General features: G+C 45.2%; 2 protein-coding genes across 2 annotated transcripts; one reads left to right on the plus strand and one right to left on the minus strand.

Annotated features, from left to right (window-relative positions):
- Window positions 1–3,731: 3,731 nt before the first annotated feature.
- rnf169 (ring finger protein 169) lies at window positions 3,732–14,110 on the minus strand. Its single transcript, XM_086262573.1, has 6 exons — window positions 13,749–14,110; window positions 12,635–12,705; window positions 12,226–12,312; window positions 12,062–12,156; window positions 11,873–11,966; window positions 3,732–8,431 (listed from the first exon to the last, which is right to left on the minus strand). The coding sequence occupies exons 1-6, from the start codon at window positions 14,041–14,043 to the stop codon at window positions 7,316–7,318; spliced, it is 1,758 nt and encodes a 585-aa protein (XP_086118699.1). The 5' UTR covers window positions 14,044–14,110; the 3' UTR covers window positions 3,732–7,315.
- Window positions 14,111–14,708: 598 nt separating this feature from the next.
- On the plus strand, window positions 14,709–24,103 carry lipt2 (lipoyl(octanoyl) transferase 2). Its single transcript, XM_086262574.1, has 4 exons — window positions 14,709–14,810; window positions 15,229–15,747; window positions 15,825–15,951; window positions 18,498–24,103. Exons 2-4 carry the CDS (start codon window positions 15,439–15,441, stop codon window positions 18,788–18,790), a joined length of 729 nt encoding a protein of 242 aa, XP_086118700.1. The 5' UTR covers window positions 14,709–14,810; window positions 15,229–15,438; the 3' UTR covers window positions 18,791–24,103.
- The last annotated feature ends 9 nt before the right edge of the window (window positions 24,104–24,112 follow it).

The raw sequence follows: 24,112 nt of genomic DNA on the forward strand, positions 1-24,112 counted from the left end.
CCTTAAAGCGCGTATGCTACCGCTGTATATAGTGTATTATCTTACTGAGGTTATATTTGTTTGTGTTTTATCTGTATCTTTATCCTTCTGGTATCTGTACCTGAGCTGAGGCAACGCAAAACAAAAACCCGCCGTGGAATCAATGAAGTCTTATCGTATCTCTTATAACTTACTGAAGGCCTCCATTTTGAAAATCTCAAAGTCATTTTTTGTCAAAAACCACATGTGCAGAACATACTTGGGAATTTTAAATTGCAGTGCTCCCACAGCCCTCAGTGTTACACTAAAACAGATTACAGTGTTATACACACACAACAGAGTCCAACACAATCCAAGAGTTTGTGTGCAGTGTGTGGGGGGTCAGAGGTGGATGCAGGTCTGGAGTTGGTGTGTGTGAGAGTTCAGCATCCTGACAGCCTGATGGATGAAGCTGTCTCTCAGTCTGCTGGTTCTGGGCCCGAGGCTCTTCAAACTGAAGAAGCTGTTGGACAGATGGGTGGAGTCTCTGTGATGCAGAGAGCTTTCTGGATGAGGCGGATGCAGCAGATGTCCTGGAGGGAGGGAAGAGAAGTACCCACGATCCTCTCCACTGCTCTCACTACCTGTTGTAGCTGTTTCCAGCAGGAACCAGTGCAGGATACCACACATGCAGCTGCTGAGGATGCTCTCCACAGTGCCTCTGTAGAAGGTGCTCATAATGGGGTTGAGGCTCTCGCTGCCCTCAGTTTGTGGAGGAAGTAGAGTCACTGTTGGGCTTTGCTGACCAGTGATGCTGTGTTTTCTCACCAGGAGAGATCTTCTGAGATGTGCACACCCAGGAACTTGGTGCTGCTTACCCTCTCCACAGCAGCACCATTAATGGTTAGTGGGGTGTGCAGGGTGTGAGTTCTCCTGAAGTCTATGCTGATCTCCTTAGTCTTCTCCACATTCAGGGACCGGTTGTTGTTGCTGCACCACTCAGCCAGATGGTTAGCTTCACCCCTGTCGTGGAGTGAAGCTAAGAGAAGCAGTCAACAGAAAAATAATAGCACTGTTTTAACGGCACTGTCTTCCAACTGCGTCCAAATGCAGCAATTCATTTACTCAAACTCATAACAGAAAGAAAGAACGGCAGCAGCCGATGTTCAGAAAAAACACAAGCTTTTATTTAGATAAAGACCACAATGGAAAGAAACAAAGAAACTGGCTTCTTTTTTCCACTGTAACGGTTTTTATCTATAAGATAAGATAACCTTTATTAGTCCCACACGTGGGAAATTTGTTATATATATATTTGTATATTACACACTCAACAAAATTCAGCACAAAGTAAGTTAAAAATCAAAATGTCTCTTCCAGCGAAGATTTAAAAAAAAAACTCAGATGTAAAATTAAGTCTTTTGTGTGATTTGGCGCATCTCAAATAAATAAATGAATAATAAAGTAGATACATTAATACTTGGGCCGCCACAAACGATTATAGTCGACTAGTCACCGATTATTTTTGCATTAGTCACTAATCAGATCATCATCCATTGGAGGTAAAACGTACAGCTTATTGCACCAGCAGCATCTGCTCTTATATAACTATCATTAGCTTACAGCTTTAAGTCTTTAAGGTGCTAACTAAGAATAAAGACAAAATGATAGTTTATTAAATTTGCAGATTGTTTCGGTGAAGTTTAATAAACTCCTTCTATCTAAAATATAACAGGACACCGGAGTAAACTCTGGAGCATCTCACACTTCTGATGATCAGCTGTCTGCTTGATTCAGCTGTGTAAAAACTTTAATCTCAGCCAAACCGATTTACTCAGGAACAAATAAAATACTGAAAAAAGCCAAACAATAACATTTTAAGTTATCTAAGTGACTCATATATCATGTTTAACCTGAGTAGTGAAAGACGGCGGTGGGTTTGAAAACGATTTGCCGGGAGTCCGGTGTTCTCACGGCTCTAGTTAGCCTAGCCCCCGGCTAACTATCGAGCTAGTGGGTAACAGACATCTCCGAAAACGTCGGAGCGCTTTTGAAAATATGTTAAACGTTTATTTTGTGACCCAGAAAGAATAATAAAAGTAATATTAAAACTAACTAGCTGCCGCCATTGTTGGAAGCTGCACTATGAATTCTGGGACAGAGCTTCTTCTTCTTCGGGGTTTAACGGCAGTTGGCATCCTTGTACATGCAGTGCTGCCATCTTCTGTTTCAGTCCGTTATTACACTCTTAAATCCTGCTACTCATTCCTGCGTCTTTTGTGATCTTACAAAGCTTCAAACGACGCGTCGACTATTAAATCAGTCGTCGACGATTTTGATGGTCGACGTAATCGTGACTAGTCGACTAATCGTGGCAGCCCTAATTAATACCAAAACAAACGAGAAGTGGAGGTAAAACATTCCCTCTAAACAAAACGTATAAATTCTAAAGGCGCAAATCAGTGCGTGCATGATTACATTGCTCCGCCCATCAAAAATATCACCTATTGTCGGCTGGAAAACTTTTACACATGCATGAGCACGTTTGCTGGTCGAGTTGAACTGTGCTGTCGTGACTGTCATTGTTAAGATCTGAAACATTTCTGAGCACCGTGGTGGATGTTTTTTAAATTAACTTGGGGCTTTTATCTTTGAAAATGCTCATTAACACATGTTGGCAACATCCAAAAAGTAACTGGAGGGCTTTATTTTGAAAACAAAAGAAGAACTTTTGCAAACCACATCTCACTCTGATACTTCCTGTCCCACAGCGCTGTGGAGCTCAGCCAGAATGAAACACTGTTTTCAATGATGTTCTAATGTTACAGGCTTTGCTGGTTTCTATTTCACTAAGACTTTAAAGTTCTGATGCTGGTCTATAAAGCTCTGAATGGTTTAGGACCAAAATACATCAGTGACCTCCTGACCCAGTATGAACCTTCCAGATCCCTCAGGTCATCTGGATCCGGTCTTTTATCAGTTCCCAGAGTCAGAACCAGACACGGAGAAGCTGCATTCAGCTTTTATGCTCCTTATATCTGGAACAAACTCCCAGAAAGCCTCAGATCAGCTGAAACACTCAGTTTATTTAAATCCAGGTTGAAGACTCACCTGTTCTCAGCTGCATTTGAATAAAGCACCAAATACACACTTTTAAGCTTAAACTTCAAAACTTACATTTTAACTACTGATTTTATCTGTTTTGATTTTATATCCTGTTTTGTTTGTTTGTTTGTTAATTAGTTAGTTTATTTGCTTGTTGTAATCAATTTTAAATCATGCTTTTTATTTGTTCTTGTTTCTAATGTCTCTGTAAAGCACTTTGAATCACCTTGTTGTTGAATTGTGCTGTACAAATAAACTTGCCTTGCCTTAACTCTCTGTGAATATCAGACTTCACAGCAGCTGCTTTACAGCATCCTTCATTTTGATCTGGGGAATGAAACATGGAGTAACAGAGTTTGTAGCATCACCTTCAACCTGCTGAGTTTTTGATGGCGATATTGTTTGCAGTTGATGGAGGACGTCCTGTTGCACTTCCTGCTTCTTCTTACCAATCATCGGCAATCTGCGGGACGCTCAGGTGAGCGTCTCAGGTGAGCCCTGGGCTTCAGATCACTGAGTGAAGAGAAGACAGGACACAAGCCAGCGTTTCAACTCTTTTACTTTTTCTTCCAGCAGCCGCTCATACAAAACTAGTCAGTTACAAAGGATCAATGTCATCTGCTCATTTGGCACTCAGCGTGACCCCTGACCCCGTCCACCCACCCCCACCTGAACTCTCTGCACCCACCAAAGAATACAAAACAGAAACGTGCTCATCTTTAATGGTTTAAAAAAAAAAAAAAGAGAGAAGCCCTTCAGCTCCATCAAGACTTCAAATTAAACTTTAACAGCTGATGATGATGATGATGATGAAGGCCAGGAATCACTGAGGACGCAGAAATGTAAAAAAAAAAAAAAAAAAAAAAAAAAAAGAGGAAACAGCAGGAATGTTATTATTATCTAAACCAGGGGTGTCAAACTCAAACACACAGTGGGCCAAAATTCAAAACAGGAACAAAGTCGCGGGCTAACGTTAATATTTATTGAAACATATTTATTCCTCCAGATATGAGAATGAATCTTTTCTTATGGACACGTTTTGCTGAAAAACTGAATATGGAACAAGCCGAGCTTAATACTAAACAATATATATATTAGCTGTATAATACCAGTAGGCCAGCTCTGATAGTAATTTGGTATGGCTTTGCGGGCCAAATGTAATTAGGCTGCGGGCCAAATTTGGCCCACGGGCCAGAGTTTGACACCTATGATCTAAACCAATCACCTAAACCTCCAAAGGCTGCAGTTCCTCCACCGTCCAGCAGAGGCAGCAGACTCCCGTGATAAAATGAACACGTCTGCAGCCTGATACACTGTTGGTCTCTGTGGATCATTTCCCTTCATGACACCTGCATTTTACGCTCACATGGTTTGAATTCGATTCACTTTTATTTATTTAGCACCAAATCACAACAACAGCCGTCTCAAGTCGCTTTATATTGTAAGCTAAAGGTAGTAATACAGTTATTAGGGGCGTGGCCTCTTACCTCCGGTAACTCCAGTCATTGAACTGGACCTGGGTTTGTGCTGCTGGCAGACATGACAGGGAGAGAGCACTGCAATCTGTCAATCACAGGTAGCCCCGCCCTAACCTGCTTCCTGTGACTCTGACGGCACCATCATCTCCAAAATGATGATCAGCCAATCAGGAAAGTGTTAGTGAGCACAGAGACCAGGTGAGTGTCTCAGATTTTTGAGTTGCCACCCCCTGCTGGACATTAGACAGAATGCAGGTTTAAGGAGCTACACCTTTATTTTACATCCAGCCTGTGAGCTGCAGTCTGGTTCTAACGCCACCCAACCTCATTGTTTCTTTGCAGGTGTTCAGGTAGAGGAACTGCAGAGTAACTACACCAACACGTTGGATGTTTGTGGGCGTGTCCTCAGTTTGTCCCCGCCCTCACATCTTCTTCAGCGTCTATCATACATACGACCCCCAGAGTGAATCATGACATTACTGAGGCTCAGTGCGAGTACGGCTTTTCTAACAGCGACCCACCAGCGGTCAGCGTCGTTCAGACTGCCTCTGATCTGAGCACAGTGTGAACACAGCGTGCCGCTGCACTCAGGCTAACCACTGACAGAGCTTAGCATGGAGAAAAAACACGTGTGTTGAGGAACCAGACATCTGGACGGCCTGCAGGAGCTACAGCATCACCGATCCAACACAGATGACCTGCAAACAGAAGCCGTGCAGCTCCTTTGGAACGCTGAAGCAGAGTGTGAAGGTGAGCTCAGACCAAGCACGTGCACGCCCACCTTCAGTCTCAGCTTCAGGCTCAGGCTCCTGCAGGGGCGTGGCAGCGAGCTGCAGTTTCTGATGGTTTCAGCCTGAAGGCTTCGTGTGGACCTCTGCTGCACTGACGGAGCGATCAAAACATTAAAAAGATCCAGATTTGGAAACCACCTCACGCATTTCCTGTAACTCTGACAGTATTCGCAGCATGAAGGCAGTTTCTGCATTAAATATGTTTACGTTGCAGACAGAAAACAGCTGACTGTGAGGGGTGAAGGGTCAGGGTGGATTTTGTCCCCGAAAGCTTGAACTCGCTCACTGATTGGTTCAGCTTGGCCCAATCGTGGAAGTTTCTCTACATAGAGATGGGGCTCTAACCTCGCTGCTAAATGGCTGTCGGCTCTACAGCCACCTGCCTCACCTGCTTCCTGTGGACCACAGGTGACGTTCTAACTCTGACTCCAGCGTGATTTTTATAAATCAATAATTATTAAAAGTACCACAGTCAGAGCTCTGTGACCACAGTAAATTCACATTTGGTCTGAATGCACCAGCATCTGACATCACAGGCCATAAAGCTCGTCCAATCACACGGCTCCTCGCTCCTTGAGAGTGACCAGGTGAGTCTCCTGATCCGAATTCAGGTAGAAATCCTTCCTGACCAATCGGGTTCTAAAGACTGCAGTCCCCACGAGCCTCGGCAGCTCCGACTTTCAGACTGGAAGACCAGGATGACACCAGCAGCTATACTAGAGGAAGTTTATGTCCCATGATCCTCAGCTGCTGGGAGAAGTCTGACTCAACACCTCCTTATATTTGAGCGGGTTCTGGTTTCTCCTGCATTCCCAACACATGCAGGTCGGCTGGACTTTGATTAACCTGTGGAAAGTTCTCACGAGGATAAACCAGGGGTAACTTCCACCTGCCCGGGGCAAAGACGTGCTGCTGACAGAAACCTGCGTCACAGCGACCGTCGGTGCTCCTCAGTATCACCTCAGAGGGTAATACCAGGTACATGTCACGCTTTCAGGGGTGGAGGGATACCTGCACACCCAGAGGGACCGTCAGGTAGGAAGTGATGTGTTCAGATATGTGTTCACTTCAGATATGAATGAAGAGACGCGTGTCACGCTCTGAGCTACCGAAATACATACGAATCATGATTTTGGACTTTTGGAAAGTTCTGACAGTCTGGAGTTTTGGAGCCAATAAAAAATCACTTTTAACTATTTTATTCAAACTGGGCTTCATAAACGGTCACAAATACAAAGACAGATTTCTGTCAAACAGCAGCTCAGGCCGACACTCACGCTAGCAGCAAAGGAAAAGTCCCTCATCTCATTTCTTTCCATAAAGCTCCTTTTAGATTTTCCTCGGCCTCTGGGAGATCACTGTGAGGCCGGTGAGATTTAAATGAACTATATTAATAAACATCATCATCATCGCGTGGAGCGCACCGGACTGAACCGACAGAGTCGTGTTCGGCCCGGCAGCGTGCAGCCTGCCTTCATCTGAACCTTTGCAACAGTTCAGATGATGCGCAGGCCGCTGTGTTTGGAACGCAGCGCACAAATACGGATTAAACACCGCCGTCGCCTTCAGCGGTGTCGGGATGCGAGGCGATGTTCAGCTCAGACATTGTGACCTTCAGGGCCTCACATCCACCCTGGATCTGTAACTGGAAGCTCAACATAAACATCCTTTGCCCCGGGCCACGTGACTATGGTTGAACCTGTGAAAGCTTTCTTTGTTCCAGCTGCAGAGAAACGACTCGGCCATGCGATCTGTAAAAAAGCTCAGATTAAGCCTCTGAGTTCAAACACTTCCAGGACGTTTCCTGTGGTGACGACTGTCGCGCCGTCCTGCAGCTGAAGGTTCAGTTTTTGGTGATCTGCTGGTGTTTGGAAGAAACGTCTCCAGGTTACAAACCCGTTTGTCAGACGAGTGAAAACATTCATACGTTCATTAAACCTTCGCCTTTCGTGTCTTTGCATATATGAGATCCTTCCCGTCTGTCTAGTGCTTCTTGTTGATTCGTCTGGACCTCCTCAGACCACGCCTCCTGCGGCTCTGAGTGGACATCCAGGACCGCAGGAAATACTTGTCGGGGCTCCTTCTACGGTTCTGGTTCTCGCGGTCGAACTGTCTCTGCAGCTTCAGGGCGAGCGCTCGATCCTGCCGCTCCTGCTGAATCTGGCAGATGTACCGTTCGTCCAGCGCTTCCTGGTTGACGGGCCGGCCCCTCTTCAGATCCAAGTCGCGGCTCGAGTCCAGATGTTTGGTCTTCTGCTTCCTCTTCTTGCCCCTCCGTGAGGTAGTCTGGTTGTGGATGCTACTGTCGGACTCCTTCCTGGGACTCTGAGAGTCCTTTGGTACTAACTTACAGGACTGCACCCCAGAGTTCTTGGTGTAGGGCGAGAACGACTGTTTCCGACTGAACAGCGCCCCCGTGCTGCAGGACTCAGGAGTGCCGGCCGGCGGCTCAAAGCCTCCCTTGAAGGTCGACTCGCTGCTGTAGCGGACCGCGGGGACGCGGATCTTCACCGACTGCTTCTGGAAGCTGTCCGTGTCGCCGGCTGGAGAGTCGAACAGCAGCCTCCTCTTGTTTGCTGACGTCACTGCGTCTCCTGCCGGGGACTGGCGCGTCTTTGCACCCTCGCCACCCATGCCGAGCTTGTTATGGTTTACCTCGGAGACGGGGCTCGTCAGCGTGGCCTTGGAGTTCACCTTGAGGCTCTGGCGGTCCAGCTCGATCTGCCTCCACTTCTGCAGGACGGCAGGGCTGGCCTCGTAGCTGGTGGCCTTCTGCAGACCGCGGGTCAGGTTCCGGGGCGTGGACTTCACGATGGTGGGCTCCATCAGGCGGCCGTCCGGGAGGCGCTTGGGTGGCGTGCATGGCGAGCAGACGATGGGCTTGAAGTGGTTGAGCTCCTCGGAGATGCTGTCGTTGCTCTCGGGGCTGATGGAGCGCTCCGGTCGGGGAGGAGGCATGCACAGGAGAGCCGAGGAAGATGATGTCAGCACAGCTCGCCAGGTGAGCCTCCGATCGGGAGCGGTGATGGGGGCGGAGATAGAGCGGCTGTTCTCAGAGGAGAGGAGGATTCCTGCCGCATAGCTGTGGCTGATGCCAACCTGGCGGAGGACACAAGAACACAAGTCAGCAACCACACAGCTGTTTAACACAGGTGAAATATAAGAATAAACGCCATCACCAGGCCCCGTTTTATACACTTGTATGGATTTTTTCTGTAAAACCCGACACTTCCTTCTGATGGATGCTGTGCTGTTTCCATGCAGAGACTGGACTCTACACAGCATGTTTGAGTAGAAGGCGACTCCTTTAAGAGTTGTGATGTTTCACCAGGTATTTGAGCTGTAGTGGGGTGGTATCCACACGATGTGTCAGGCAGACAAGGAGGCAGAGGTTTGTCACTCTAATGCCTGCCTGATGGTGCAAGCTCACAGTGAAAGTTCAGGATGTGGACCCCAAAGCACTCTATAGACCAGGGGTGGGGAACTACAGGCCTCGAGGGCCGGTGTCCTGCAGGGTTTAGATCTCACCCTGGGTCAGCACACCTGAATCACATGATTAGTTCTTTACCAGGCCTCTGGAGAACTACAGGACATGTTGAGGAGGTCCTTTAACCATTTGAGTCAGCTGTGATGAACCAAGGACACATCTAAAACCTGCAGGACACCGGCCCTCGAGGCCTGGAGTTTGACACCCCTGCTATAGAGCCTTTTCCATTAATACCTGTTTGAATCGACTGGTTTTCCATTACAGACCAGTGCATTGTCATCAGGGCAATTTGTCTGCGCGTCTCACAACGTAATAGACCCTGTGCATGAGAAAATGCTAACTTCCTGTTTTAAGACCGGATGTGGGGTTTAGAGCTGCCACAAACGATTATTTTGATAGTCGACTAGTCACCGATTATTTTTGCGATTAGTCGACTAATCAGATCATCATCCATTGGACGTACAACGTACAGCTTATTGCACCAGCAGCATCTGCTCTTATATAACTATCATTAGCTTACAGCTTTAAGTGTTTAAGGTGCTAACTAAAAATAAAGACAAGATGACAGTTTATTAATTTTTAATGAAATTTGCAGATTGTTCCGGTGAAGTTTAATAAACTCCTTGCTATCTAAACTATAACAGGACACCGGAGTAAACTCTCGAGCATCTCACACTTCTGATAATCAGCTGTCTGCTTGACGTTTATTCAGCTGTGTAAAAACTTTGATCTCAGGCAAACAGATTTACTCAGGAACAAATAAAATACTAAAAAAGCCAAACAATAACATTTGTAAGTTATCTAAGTGACTCATATATCATGTTTAACCTGAGTAGCGAAAGACGCGATCTGCCGGGAGTCCGTGTTCTCACGGCTCTAGTGAGCCTCGCCCCCGCCTAGCTATCGAGCTAGTGGGTAACAGACGTCTCCGAAAACGTCGGAGCACTTTTGAAAATATGCGGTGTCCTGATAAACTGAGCAGATATTTGAGGTTTACACAGCTACATTCTCACCTGAAAATATGTTAAACGTTTATTTTGTGACCCAGAAAGAATAATAAGAGTAATATTAAAACTAACCAGCTGCCACCATTGTTGGAAGCTGCGCTATGAATTCTGGGACACAGCTTCTTCTTCTTCTTCGGGGTTTAATGGCAGCTGGCATCCTTGTACATGCAGTGCTGCCATCTTCTGTTTCAGTCCGTTATTACACTCTTAAATCCTGCTACTCATTCCTGCGTCTTTTGTGATCTTACAAAGCTTCAAACGACGCGTCGACTATTAAATCAGTCGTCGACGATTTTGATGGTCGATGTAATCGTGACTAGTCGACTAATCGTGGCAGCCCTAGTGGGGTTGTACGTTTCCGGTAGCTTTATTTTGCGGTCAATCGCTACTGCGAAGGTGGACTCAAAAATCATGTCCAAAACACGAAAACGGAAAGATGGCGTTAAGTTACAAAGAGCAGAGGTGGGAACACTCACCACTGCTGTGTCATAAAAAAAAAAATCAGATGATCAGTTTTGACGTTTGAAGCGTGCAGATCGATTGGTTGTTTACGTCACTCAACACAAGCAGAACTGCATCACTGCAGCAGAAGCACATCTCTGTATACAGACAGTTCTTATGATTTAAACAGGCAAATGTTCAGCACTCAAACTGCAGGTGAACAACAGTCAAAGCCAGATGTTTCCCCGTTATGTCCATACCAGTACACACCCACACAGCATGTCAACAAACTATGAAAAAAAGCCACAAAAAAAATAAATGAATGATTGCTGGTAAGGGTTTCTATACGTTAGTATTCACGAAGGGTATGTTGTGACTTGCCTTCAAAATTACAGCGGTCCCTCGCTATAACTCCCTAACTCGCTATAACGCGGTTCACCTTTCGCAGATTTTTTGTGTGCAATTTTGCATGCTTTTTTATTTTTACAGCACATTGCGTTCGGCTGCAGACCATTGTTGATCTCCTCCGTGCCGTCTCTCCTGTACAGTACAGAATCGCTACATCGATCGCTGATTCATTGATTCATTAATGATTGATTGATGTTGGATTCTCTCTCAGCTGCTCTATTCTCATGTTCTGGACCCAAAAACCTATAATACTGGAATTATTTTTCTACGAAGGTTTGAACTTTGAGAGTTTAAGCAAGAGAGAAAAGTGTATAAAGTGTAGTGAGGGGCTTAAAACATCTCAAATAATTGTAAAAAATAAAGCTGGGCACTTCACGGATTTCACCTGTTGCTGGTTATTTTTAGAACACCGGCGATAAACGAGGGGCCGCTGTATACAAACACTCAAAATAAAACATTTGAATCCTTTCTCTCTTTTGCTTTGAGGCGTGGGGGAAATATCGACACGTCGACGAACATCATCTACAGATATATTCAGTAAATTCCCACGACATCTTGAGAAATGTAAATCGCCGCTTGATTCATCCATTTGGTTGACTTGTTTTGGAAAACCCGACCGTAAACAAGACGTGAATATCACACCGGAAACGAGGCGCCCTACAGGAGTTTCCCCACCGGAAGTAGCACACGGTGCACAGAGTCTATTGACATGTGACACGAACACTAAGACAAAGGTGCACGTCGAAGCAAATATATGCCTGCAGCTCACTCTGTGGCTTTTCGTCACACTCGGGGAACGCAGCGTTGTTTTTGTAGCCATCTCCTTTGATGTAGCGTTTCAAAAATGGCGGTTTTGATTTTACTGAACGAGAAGCTCTCACGACTCATCCAGTGACGCTACTGACCAGCCAATAATGTAGTCTGATGAAGTCACATTTTATTACCTGCTCGGACCGCTTGGAACCCGACCAGGTACTATGACCTAAAGGTAACCCTGAAAACTGGGGCTAATCGTGCCGAGCAGGTTCTAATGGCAGAGGGGCTTAACGATCCTTCTCCCCACAGACTGAACCTGGATGGCTCCTGAAGCATACAGTAATCTGATTACACTCTCTAACACAGCCTGATAAAACACTATTTCTTCTGAAGTTCCCACAGACGGGAGTCTTGATCACATGACATGACTGTCTCACGTACCCGGTCCATCACGGCTGCCGGCTGGGTGACAAGTTTCATCTTTCCTCCTCCATCCTCCACAGGATCAGTGCAGCTCCTGCTCCTCTGACAACTCCTAAAGAATAAACACAGAGGTCAGAGGTCACACCCCTGTAGTCTGTGGTACGTTCACTGTCTGCAAAAGGAATAGGACAGGGTGGTTGTGCTCACCCAGCGGATGAGTTTTTGGTTTTCCTGATAAAGGCTGAGATGTTTCGGATCCTCCTGCTGATCGGCTCCTCGTTCTCGGAGTCAGACAGGACGCCCTGAGGAGGGACAACAGCTAGTTAAGACAGCTGCTGCAGGATGAAAACATTCAGCCTGTCATCACTCACCGGATCTTCATCACGACGGACTGACTCGTCTTTACAGTTCAGAGAGCTCCTCCTCTTCACCTCCTCTCTGTCGTCACACAGCAGCAGCTGAAACACGGAGGGGTTAAAGTTTATTTCAAGGGCTAAAACACAAAGATTCTCCTGTCTCCACGAGACGACGCAGCATCTACGAGGGTATATCGAGACTCACAGTGGAAACTTTGAGAGAGAGGTGACTGCTTAGAGAGAAAACTTAATGTAAACTTAATGTAAACTCAAATTAAAGCCAAAGTTCTCAAGTTTGATATCGGCAGCCTGCAGAGCTCTGCTTTTCTTCCTCAGCAATAAAACACTCAGCAGGCTCGGTCGGCTGTGACGAGCTTAACCACTCACAGGTGATCACAGGTTTACCTGCAGCTCTCTGACTCACCTTGTGTTTCCCGCTCGGGCCTGAAGGAGCGTCGGCAGACTTCGGGATGAGCACCGGAGAGACGAAGAACTCTAAAGGAACACAGCCAAAGAGAAAACAGTCAAAGAAGCCACGCCCCTAATAATTTAAAGGCTTAATACAATTTAAACAGGTGACTTTGACTACTAAAATTCTACTGTTCACTTCCTGTCTTAAAACTTTGTAATAACGAGCTCGGTGCACGTGCAGTAAACCTGTGAGCTCACAGCTCGGGCACGGTTTGCTCCACTCTTGGCTATCTGTGATGTCAGAGAGACACGACAGATGCCCAGCATCAGACAAACAGGGATTATTGTGAACTGTGAATCACACAAAGCTGCTCAGATACAGCCTAAAAGGAAAAATGCTAAAGGTGTCAGTATTGGGTCAATGAATAAAACATAAAACATGATCACCATCAGCACCTTCTGACTTCATCCAACACACATAAAGCCACTGAGTCTCACCCGAGCTTTCTTATGTAAGAACTGCTGTTCACAGTGGTCAGTGCAAGTCAAAGAGTACTTACAGTATTTATGGTTCTCCTGCTGTGTCCTGCTCTAAGTACTAGTAATAACCCCCTTGGGCTTTTCCAGCCAGTCACTGCTAACAGAGTCCACGCAGTAATACCTCCAGTACTACTAGTACTGCAGTAACTCAACTCCTCCTCCAGCTGTACATGTCTGGACACATTCCCCATCTGCAGACCTGAGCAGTGCCACATGACATGTGACCCTGCTGCCTATACCTGTGATCAGGTGAGGTCACTGTGAGCAGTCACGTGTCCTCTGAGGGCTGTTTCCATGGTTTTCTCATTGATTTGTGTCCACACGTTGACCTGTGATTGAGCCTGTAGCTCCATACAAAACTCCATAAAGAAAAGCGGGGATTTTTACGCCTGCAGCTACCACACTTCATAAATGTTTTTCACATAAAACTAACCTTTAACATTCTTAAAACCGCGCGCTGCTCACGTTAAACTTTATTAAAGTTGATTTCATTTAAATTCCCGCTGTTTTCTGCCGTTAAACAAACACCCTGCAGCGGTGTGATACAGCGATATCTGCACGGGCGATTCCCCGAGAAGCTCACCGACCTCTCCGGCTGTCGCAGTCCCTCCCGCCCGGCCTACTGCTGCTACTCTCGTGGTCGCTCCTCCCGCGGAGCCGCTCCTCGCTGCCGGAGTGTCTGGGGGCTAGGCAGAGCGGACAGGCCAGGTGTCTGCCGGCCGGGCTGCCTCCGGTCTCCGCGCACGCCATGCACTTCTTGGATTCGTACTCGGGTGGGCTGGACCCGGACCGGCACCGAGCTGCGAGCCCGGCCCGGGACGTGCCGGCGGCCGTGGCGCTGGCCGGTCTCCCAGGCCGTTCGGCAGACCCTGCGGTCGCCATCTTCCCTGGTGAGTCTTCTCTCTCCGGTCCGCTCTCAAAACAAACCCCGCCCTGCCGCCGCCGAAACAGCGCGAGCGCAGAGGAGTGGACGCGCGTGCAGCCCGCCAACCGGAGCCGCTGAATCACAGCGGCGCGAGCCTCCTCTGACGTCAGGTGTCGACTTCAAAATAAAACTAAGTCGTTGCATTTTATTGTGCATTTCCAAATTTAGAAAATAAAAAATAACTTGATGGTAGTCTGTAAAAAAAACAAACATGTAAAATATGTAGCAAAATGTGCTTTGAAAATCAAAGCTGCTAAATATGTCTCTTTCTGTTGGGGCTGAGTTTGTGGTTTTTAGTGTGTGGTTTAACAGCATTATTTTTCAATAAACATAAATTGCAAGACAAAGAAATCGCTACTTAGAAAGTAAACATTGGCAAAATAAAGACGGAGGGATGAGAAGTAATAAAATTAAAAACAAGACGGCCAACATATTGTAATTTACCTGTTGTGAATTTATTTTCTCATGAAAGAGAGCAGATCTTTGGCAATTTAGATTTTGTTGCCTTAATATGAATCTAATTCTTCAACTCAAGAAATGATATTTATTAATTTGACAAAACTGCGAGATTAAAAAATAAGTCGATAATAATTCAGTTTTATTATGAAAGACTTTAGGTTCCGGTTAATGGCAAGACGGCGCTGTACAACCGGAAGACGTCATCAGTCTCACAGCTGTAGAAGAAGAGTGGGTCGTGGTAGAGGAGCGTACAGAAGTTAGACAGGTGATGGTTTTGATAAAGTATTTTGATAAATTAATAAACTAACGAAATAATCACGTAGAGACACGGCGGAGGGATTTGCTTCCCATTCAGAGATGTACTGCGGTTTGCTTTGACCGTGTCACTGAGGTCAGAGCGCTCAGTGCCCGCGAGCAGAAGCTCCACCTCGATTTTATTTTTAGTTTTCTGCTTTGTGAGTTTATAATGTGTGAATTGAAGCAGCCGATTTGTCTGTGAGTAGCTCAGGTTTGTGTCGTTTGGATTATGTTCGGAGAAATGTCCCAGGATCTCTGCTGAACTAAGGGAATCTAAAAACTGCGATATTCTAGGGCAGCTTGTGAACTCTCGGTTCAGGTCCTGGGAACATGAGCATGCATGTACATGTGCTGTGACACTAAAGCTAATGTGCTGCTGGTTTCAGATAACCAGATGGAGGATCTTTGCTCCTGACGGAACCCATCCACTGTATAAGTCACAGCAGACACCTGTGTCACCATCCACCTGTCAATCAAAGTGGCCACGCCCCTAGTCATGCAGCCTTTAAGGCTGGATACATTTTAAACAGGTTACAAGTAACAAAACTAAACATTTGTGCAACTAACAGTCTGGATTGGTCTGGTGTCAGTCCCAGATGCGGGGCGGCCAGCCGCTGGTGGAGGTGGTCCGCCTGGGCCTGGTCTCCTATCAGGAGGCTCTGCGACTGCAGCAGGTCTACGTGAACCGGCACCGGTCTGGCCCTGCTCACGCTCTGCTGCTGTGTGAGCACCCGCCGGTCTACACCACCGGGATCCGCCACAAACCCTACCCCGAGCCCCTGCTGGACCAACTGCGCCTGCAGGGGGCCGATGTGGCCCGGGCGAACCGGGGAGGACTCATCACCTTCCACGGGCCGGGACAACTGGTCTGCTACCCAGTCTTGAACCTGTGCAGCTTCAAGAAGGTCTGAGCTGACGTGGGAATGAGATTGGTGTGTTTTTATCAGAGCCGAACTTATTTTAATGTTTTCTGTTCTCTCAGAGCGTGCGGTGGTACGTCGATCAGCTGGAGCAGACCGTCATCGCACTCTGCAGCAGGTTCGCCATCCGAGCTACGACGTCCCCTCACACGGGAGTTTGGGTCGGAGACAATAAGATCTGCGCCATCGGTACGACTGCGTCGCTCTGAGCCTGAATCACCAACCATGTGTTCACTGACTGTGTGGCTGCTTTTTAAAACCAATAATTACCAATAATCAGACACGAGCAGCTGATTAATCCAGGCTACAGGTGGAGTTCACCAGGTTTATTGGCATCAGCAGCAGTCACCTAGAGCTGGGCGATAGAACGATAACGATATGTATCGCGATATAACTTTTACTCGATAGAGAAATTAAACTATCGCGATAGACTTCGCCGCTCTTGTCCTCAAAAAAAAAAAAAAAAGGTCAGCCAATCCAAATTAAGTAGCGCAGAGCCGAACCAATCACAGCCGCAGCGTCACGTCCGCGTGACTTGTTACGTACAGCACAAGTGCCAAGCCGCACGTGTGTTTGTTTGGGAAGCAGCCAGCGGGTAATGGAGGAAATGAGTGTGCCGACTAGAAAAATCAACCGAGCGTGACCGAAGAGAAAACAGATGATGGTTCCAACGCCGGAGAGATTGTCGAACGGAAGAGCCATAGAAGTTCCGTAGTGTGAAGGTATTTCGGCTATTTCAAGTCTGACAAAAACAGAGTAGCGTGCACTGTAAATTGTGCCGAAAGCAAGTCTGGAAATACAATAAACTGGTGCATGCGTCACACTGTGCGCCACGTTATTGTTTCAGTGAAATGAATTTCTACAATACTGTTACTGTTAATTCTACTCTCTGCAGTGTTTAAATGCTTACATATACACAAAGTTACACACATACGACTCGGTTCTGCTTCTATGCCCCAGCTTTGTTTACTTTTTCCCACCGAGGCTTCTAGACTTCTGATTGGCCAACATTTCGGCACGGTTAGGAATCTAGCGCCACCTGCTGCTTTGGCATGTTCATAGCAGCGTTTTCCTTCATTTCTGCCTTTATGTGTGGACGGGATTATTTTTTAAAACGAAAACGGAAAATCTCCGTTTTCAAAAATACCCGTGTACGTGTGGACGTAGCCTCAGTCTCTGACTGGAAGCGCTAATTCGTCATTCGGCTTTTGTCAGACTGAAGTAACTGTTAAAACTGTTTGAAAAGCTCAGCTATACAACAAGGAGAGATTGAGAATTTCCTTTTAGTTCTCAGTTTATTTGATATTGACAAAAGTTAGTCAGTTTTGTCTGTTCTTCTGTAAAACAAACTAAGATTTATTTTTAGAATTAATATTTTGTTTCTAAGTGGAATTGACAGTTTAGTCTGTTTCGTTTGTTCTATTTTGAAACTTAAACGCTTTAGCGGCTGCCTTTTGTGTAGTTTGCAATATTTGCCTTTATTTATCTGAAAAAGTCTCATGTTCCTTAAGTACATCTACCCTGTTGAACTTATTATGGGAAATAAATATTTAAATAAAAACAAGCTGCTGATTATTTCACATTTTACTTGTGAGCAACGGCACATTTAAATCTTACAAATATAGTTATTTGGCTTATATCGTGATAGATATCGTTATCGCCTGAAATGAAAAAAACATATCGTGATATGAAAAAATCTCATATCGCCCAGCTCTACAGTCACCTCAGGATGCTTTATTTATACTGCGAGGTATAGACCTACAGTCACACAGCACTGACGCTTTGGATCAGGGTCCAGTTTGATCTCAGCTGGGCCAGAACCAGGACTGTCATAGAGCTGAAACCATAAAGTCCAGTAAAAACTCATTTTAAGCCCCAGTTACAGAAGGGTGGATAAACATTCTGTAGGAAGATTGATCCTTGGCCTCTTCCTGTTGTTGTCATAATGGTGTCAAACCAACGCTGCCGGTCTTCCTTCTGTTCTTCGCACGCTGATGTGAAGAACAGAAGAGACGTGACGTGTCTGAAATAAGCGAGTCGCAGGTCCTTCAGTCTGATGAAATCCATTTCCGGCACCACTATTCAAAAGCACTGATTCTGTCCTGTTTTCTTACTTCCTCGTCTTTAAGTGACGATGGACAAAGTCACACTGCCTTCTTTTCATTGGCACACAAATGTCCAGACGCACTGAGTCCTTTCTCTTAGCCACAAGTGTGGTTTATGGTTAAGTTATTGTGTCATTAGGAGAGCGGACCTTACACGTGACGGGAAAAAGATCGAGACAAGAATGAAACCACCACCGTGAAAAATCCTCAGTTTAAAAATTTTCAGTTCAATTCAGTTTTATTTACAAAGCGCCATCTGCTGACCGTTAGGGGTCGCAGCAGGTGGCCGACCACCCATCTCTGCAGGTGCTGTTCACCTGTTAAAGGCTGTCAGCGAGCGTGAGGGTGAGGTCATGTGACCTAAAGGCCGCTCACATAGACGGAACAGTTTTACTGGCTGGACTCAGGTGTGGTATAACAGTGCGCCGGCCCACGGAGGTAAAGAGGTGAAACATGCTCTTCATATCTGTTGGTCAGGTGTGAGGTTGGTAACATGTTTATGTCAGTGTGTGCGTGTTTCATTTGATCGCTACCATATTCAGCAGGGCTCCAACGCAGCTGCTTGCTCTTCCTTGCTCTTCAGCACGTCCTGTGTAAGAATTGCCTGAATGACGGCTGTCGTGTTTTCAGGAATACACTGTGGCCGCTACATCACGTCTCACGGTCTGGCGCTGAACTGCTGCACCGACCTGTCGTGGTTCGACCACATCGTTCCGTGTGGGATCGAAGGGAAAGGCGTGACGTCGCTGAGCGCCGAGCTGCGGAGACACGCTAGCGTGGAGGAGGTCGTCCCTCACCTGCTGCACGCCTTCACGCAGCAGTTCAACTGTCAGTTGACTGAGGCAGCGCAGGACGGCGGCGAGTCACCGACGCCTGTGACATCAGCAGGAACCTCAGCACTCACTAACCTGAAGGATAACTGAGCACACACTTTCTGATATGTACGTGCTGAGCAGTTTTGGTATCATCATCATCAGTGCCTGACCTGTAACTGACGGAGAGCGTGTGGGCGGAGCTTCTCAGAGCTCTTTTCTGGTCTTGGTGTTGATATTTTCAATATTAGGCTCACAGGGTGACAGGCGAACACCCTGAACACTCACTGCAGTGCCCTCAGTTTACACTGCAATAAAAAACTGAGTTTTCATTTATTAAATTTTCCTTCCAGTGACTGGCAGAGCCCCTCCCCACTGAAACAAAGGTTTGAGCTGGACCAGGTGTGCTGCTCTGGTCTGGATCAAAGCTCGCTTTGACTTCTTTGATCTAACAGCTGTTTTTATAATGCTGGATGAAGGTCTGTTCACATTCATCTGTGTTTATTTAATGACTTCACAGCTCATTTGCATATTCACACATGAATACACAAAAAGGTGTCAGAGTGTCTCCAGCAGGGGCGGAGCGTGGGGGTGGCTTACTGGGCTTAAGCCCGGGTCTTTTTGTCAGAAGCCCGGGGTCTTTTGGAGTATAATTTTTTCATAGTTAGATGTCTGGCTGACAACTGTATAAAACAAAAAGTACACACAATATTCGAAGCACATAGTGCACACTGTGGGAATTTACGACTGTGCGTGAATCCCCCCCTGATATTGGTATGATCCGAGCTCAGACACTAAGCGACTGAGCGAGGGGGCGGGGCAGCTGCTGCCTGTGAGTGCGCTGTTGGAGAAAAGGAGCCAGCTTAAGTTTGAGCAGGTACCAAAGCAAAGCATTCGTACTGTACAAATAATGTAAATATGACGTGAATCACGAAAGATTGATATGAAACTGATCACTAGACTAATATTACGTTACTCGCTCTTCAAGTGAATCAACAAATGGCGAAATGAAAAGCCGAACAAATGCTATTTTTATTAATGCTGTTTCTTTAGAGAGTCTTAGCTTACGTGTGTTTATTTCATATTTTCAGGTCTTACCCTCACCGACTAAATCGGTTTCAAATTCAAATTCAAATTTTATTTGTCACGTACACAGTCATACACAGTACGATATGTAGTGAAATGCTTGGACAACTGCTCGTGACCTAAAGAAAACAAAAAAGGAAAAGGCTATGAATAAGATAGGAAATAAATATGAAAAATTAAAAAGGGTAAATTTAACTAGGAAGGAATAAAATATAAATTAAGGTTAAAAATGAAATAACTGTACAACACAAATTAGAATGAAGGGTAAATTTAACTGGGAAGAATAAGATAAAATATATAAATTAAAGTTGAAAATAAAATAATTGTACAACAAAATACACAATATAGAACTATATAAGAATGTATGAAGAAATCTAAATATAAATAAATATATACACAATAACAGCAGCGTGATTTAAGTAATGAAGTGAAACAATGTCCAGTAAGTCCAGTGTGTGTGTAAGAACCATATGTGTGGGTCAGTACTGTGTGGTGGTGTGATTGAGAGACCGTATCGCCTGCGGGAAGAAGCTCCTCCTCAGTCTCTCTGTGTTGGTCTTCAGGGAGCGGAATCGCTTTCCTGACCTCAGCAGAGAGAACAGTCTGTTGTTGGGATGGCTGAGGTCCTTCACGATCTTCCTGGCCTTGGTCCAGCACCGCCTGCTGTAGATTGAGTGCAGGTCAGGGAGCTCGGAGCGGATGGTGCGCTCAGCTGACCGCACAACCCTCTGTAGAGCTCGTCTGTCCTGCATGGTGCTGTTCCCGAACCAGGTTAAGATGTTTCCCGTCAGGATGCTCTCTATGGTGCACGAGTAAAAGTTCCTGAGCACCTTGGAGGGCAGTTGGAAGTCTCTCAAGCGTCTGAGGTGGTAGAGACGCTGTCGGGCCTTTTTCACCACGGTGTTGATGTGACAGGACCATGACAGGTCCTGCGTGATGTGAACTCTGAGGTATTTGAAGCTGTCCACTCTCTCCACTGGGCACTCGTTGATGACGGGGGTCTGGTAGTTCCTCTCCTGCTTAGTGCTGAAGTCCACTATCAGCTCCTTTGTCTTACTGACGTTTAGAAGGAGGTTGTTCCTCTGGCACCAGTTCTCCAGATTCCTAATCTCCTTCAGGTAGGCCGTCTCGTTGTTATCAGAGATCAGGCCCACCACGACGGTGTCGTCAGCAAACTTGATGATGGTGGTGGAGCTGGTAGTGGCCACACAGTCATATGTGTACAAAGAGTACAGCAGGGGGCTCAGAACACACCCCTGGGGGGCTCCAGTGCTGAGAGTGGTGGAGGCTGAGACATGTCCGCCCATCCTTACTGCCTGTGGTCTGCCAGTTAGGAAGTTGGAGATCCACTGACACATAGATGAGCTGAGTCCCAGATGCTCCAGCTTGGTGGTGAGTGTGGAGGGAATTATGGTGTTAAATGCAGAGCTGTAGTCTATGAAGAGCATTTTAACATAATTCCCCCTTCTAGTGTCCAAGTGAGTGAGTGATGTGTGGAGGAGATGAGAGATGGCATCGTCTGTGGAACGATTTGGACGGTAAGCGAACTGTAGTGGGTCCAGTGTGTCTGGTAGTGAAGAAATGAAATGATTCAAATGATTCAGTTATGTACTGAAATATAAGAATGGACATTAGAGGCTTCTTTCAAAGAAAAAACTCAGGTAAATGTTATTTTATATATTATGCTTTGTATGTTGTTCAGTATATCTATGCAAAACAAGAGGGGTTTCAATACACAGCAGGATATTCACAGTTTAAACCAGATATTTACACTTTAGGGAGAAAACAAAACATTTTTACTGTACAACATCAATTTAGAGTCAACTTTTGTTTTAGATAAATATTGAAACATCTTTTGAATGAGTTAAATGTCAGAATAAAGAGAGACAGAGCTTCTATTTTTATCACTTTCATCAAATGTAGGAGTACATGTACACTAAGTTTATTGTAAGGCAAGGCAAGGCAAGGCAAGTTTATTTGTACAGCACAATTCAACAACAAGGTGATTCAAAGTGCTTTACAGAGACATTAGAAACAAGAACAAATAAAAAGCATGATTTAAAATTGATTAAAACAAGCAAATAAACTAACTAACTAATTAACAAACAAACAAACAAACAAACAACAGTATATAAAATCAAAACAGATAAAATCATAACAATAGATAAAATCAGTAGTTAAAATGTAAGTTTTGAAATTTAAGCTTAAAGTGTGGATTTGGTGCTTTATTCAAATGCAGCTGAGAACAGGTGAGTCTTCAACCTGGATTTAAATAAACTGAGTGTTTCAGCTGATCTGAGGCTTTCTGGGAGTTTGTTCCAGATATAAGGAGCATAAAAGCTGAATGCAGCTTCTCCGTGTCTGGTTCTGACTCTGGGAACTGATAAAAGACCGGATCCAGATGACCTGAGGGATCTGGATGGTTCATACTGGGTCAGGAGGTCACTGATGTATTTTGGTCCTAAACCATTCAGAGCTTTATAGGCCAGCATCAGAACTTTAAAGTCTATCCTCTGACGGACAGGCAGCCAGTGTAAAGACCTCAGAGCTGGACTGATGTGGTCCACTTTTTTGGTCTTAGTGAGGACTCGAGCAGCAGAGTTCTGAATGAGCTGTAGTTGTCTGACTGATTTTTTAGGTAAACCTGTAAAGATGCTGTTACAGTAATCAAGCCTACTAAAAATGAATGCATGGACTAGTTTTTCCAGGTCCTGTTGAGACATCAGATCTTTTATCCTTGAAATATTCTTGAGGTGATAGTAAGCTGACTTTGTTATTGTCTTAATGTGTTTTTCTAAGTTTAGGTCTGCATCCATCACTACACCCAAATTTCTCGCCTGGTTTGTGGTTTTTAGATGTATAGATTGAAGTTCTCTGGTGACCTGTAATCGTTTTTCTTTGGGACCAAAGACTATTACCTCAGTTTGTTTTTGTTTAGCTGGAGAAAATTGTGGCACAACCAGTCATTAATTTCCTCAATGCATTTACCAAGAGCCTGTACAGGGCCTCGGTCTCCTGGTGACATTGTGATATATATTTGTGTGTCATCTGCATAGCTGTGATAGTTTATTTTGTTGTTCTTTATAATCTGTGCCAGTGGGAGCATGTAAATGTTAAACAGAAGGGGTCCCAAGATGGAACCTTGGGGAACTCCACATGTGATACTTGTCTGCTCAGATGTGAAGTTACCTATTGATACAAAGTATTTCCTGTTTTCTACGTATGTTTTGAACCAGTTTAGTACAGTTCCTGAAAGACCTGTCCAGTTCTCCAGTCGTTTGAGTAATATGTTGTGGTCAACTGTATCAAATGCTGCACTGAGATCCAGTAAAACTAGGACTGACATGTTTCCACTGTCTGTATTCAGACATATGTCATTAAACACTTTGGTCAGAGCGGTTTCAGTGCTGTGGTTCTGTCTAAAACCTGACTGGAAGGCATCGTAGCAATTATTCTGTTTTAAGAAGTAACTGAGCTGTTGAGAAACTGCTTTTTCAATGATCTTACTTAAAAATGGGAGATATAAGATCGGCCTGTAGTTGTTCATTTGTGTCTTGTCAAGATTGTCCTTTTTCAGTATAGGTTTGATTACAGCAGTTTTTAGTGATTCTGGAAACACACCTGATAATAAAGAAAAGTTGACGATCTGTAACAGGTCTGACTCTAAAGTCTTTGAGACCTTTTTGAAAAAACGTGTTGGCAGGACATCTAAACAGCAGGAGGAGGAGTTCAGTTGACCTAAGATGTCCTCCAGGTCTTTGCTGTTAATAGGTTGAAACTGTTTCATGGTGTTTAAACAGTTTTTTGGTGGACACAGTACATATCCTGGATCTGCTGTTGATGTACCAATTGCTTGTCTAATTTTTTGGATTTTTTCAGTGAAGAATTTGGCAAAGTCATTGCAGGCCATGGTCGAATGAAGTTCAGCTGCCACTGACACAGGAGGGTTTGTTAGCCTGTCAACTGTAGAAAATAAGACCCGAGCATTATGGCTGTTTTTAGTGATGATGTCAGAGAAGTAGGACCTTCTTGCATTCCTCAGTTGTAAATTATAATTGTGAAGTTTCTCTTTATAAATGTCATAATGAACCTGGAGGTTTGTTTTTCTCCATCTGCGCTCAGCTTTCCTACACTCTCTTTTTTCATTTTTCACCAGTGTGGAGTTTCTCCATGGAGACTTTTTCCTTCCAGAGATAACCTTCACCTTAATGGGAGCAATAGTGTCCATTACATTTAACATGTTAGCATTGAAGCTATTGACGAGCTCATTGACTGACCCTCTGGGCAGGTCAGGTGTTAATGGGAAGACCTGGTTAAAAATTGCACTACTGTGTTCAGTTATACACC

This window comes from Aulonocara sp. 'chitande type north' Nkhata Bay, linkage group LG14 (assembly GCF_057382095.1).
Source record: "Aulonocara sp. 'chitande type north' Nkhata Bay isolate Kocher_YH1m ecotype deep benthic linkage group LG14, A_spYH_male_GT1.1, whole genome shotgun sequence".
NCBI lineage: Eukaryota > Metazoa > Chordata > Actinopteri > Cichliformes > Cichlidae > Aulonocara > Aulonocara sp. 'chitande type north' Nkhata Bay.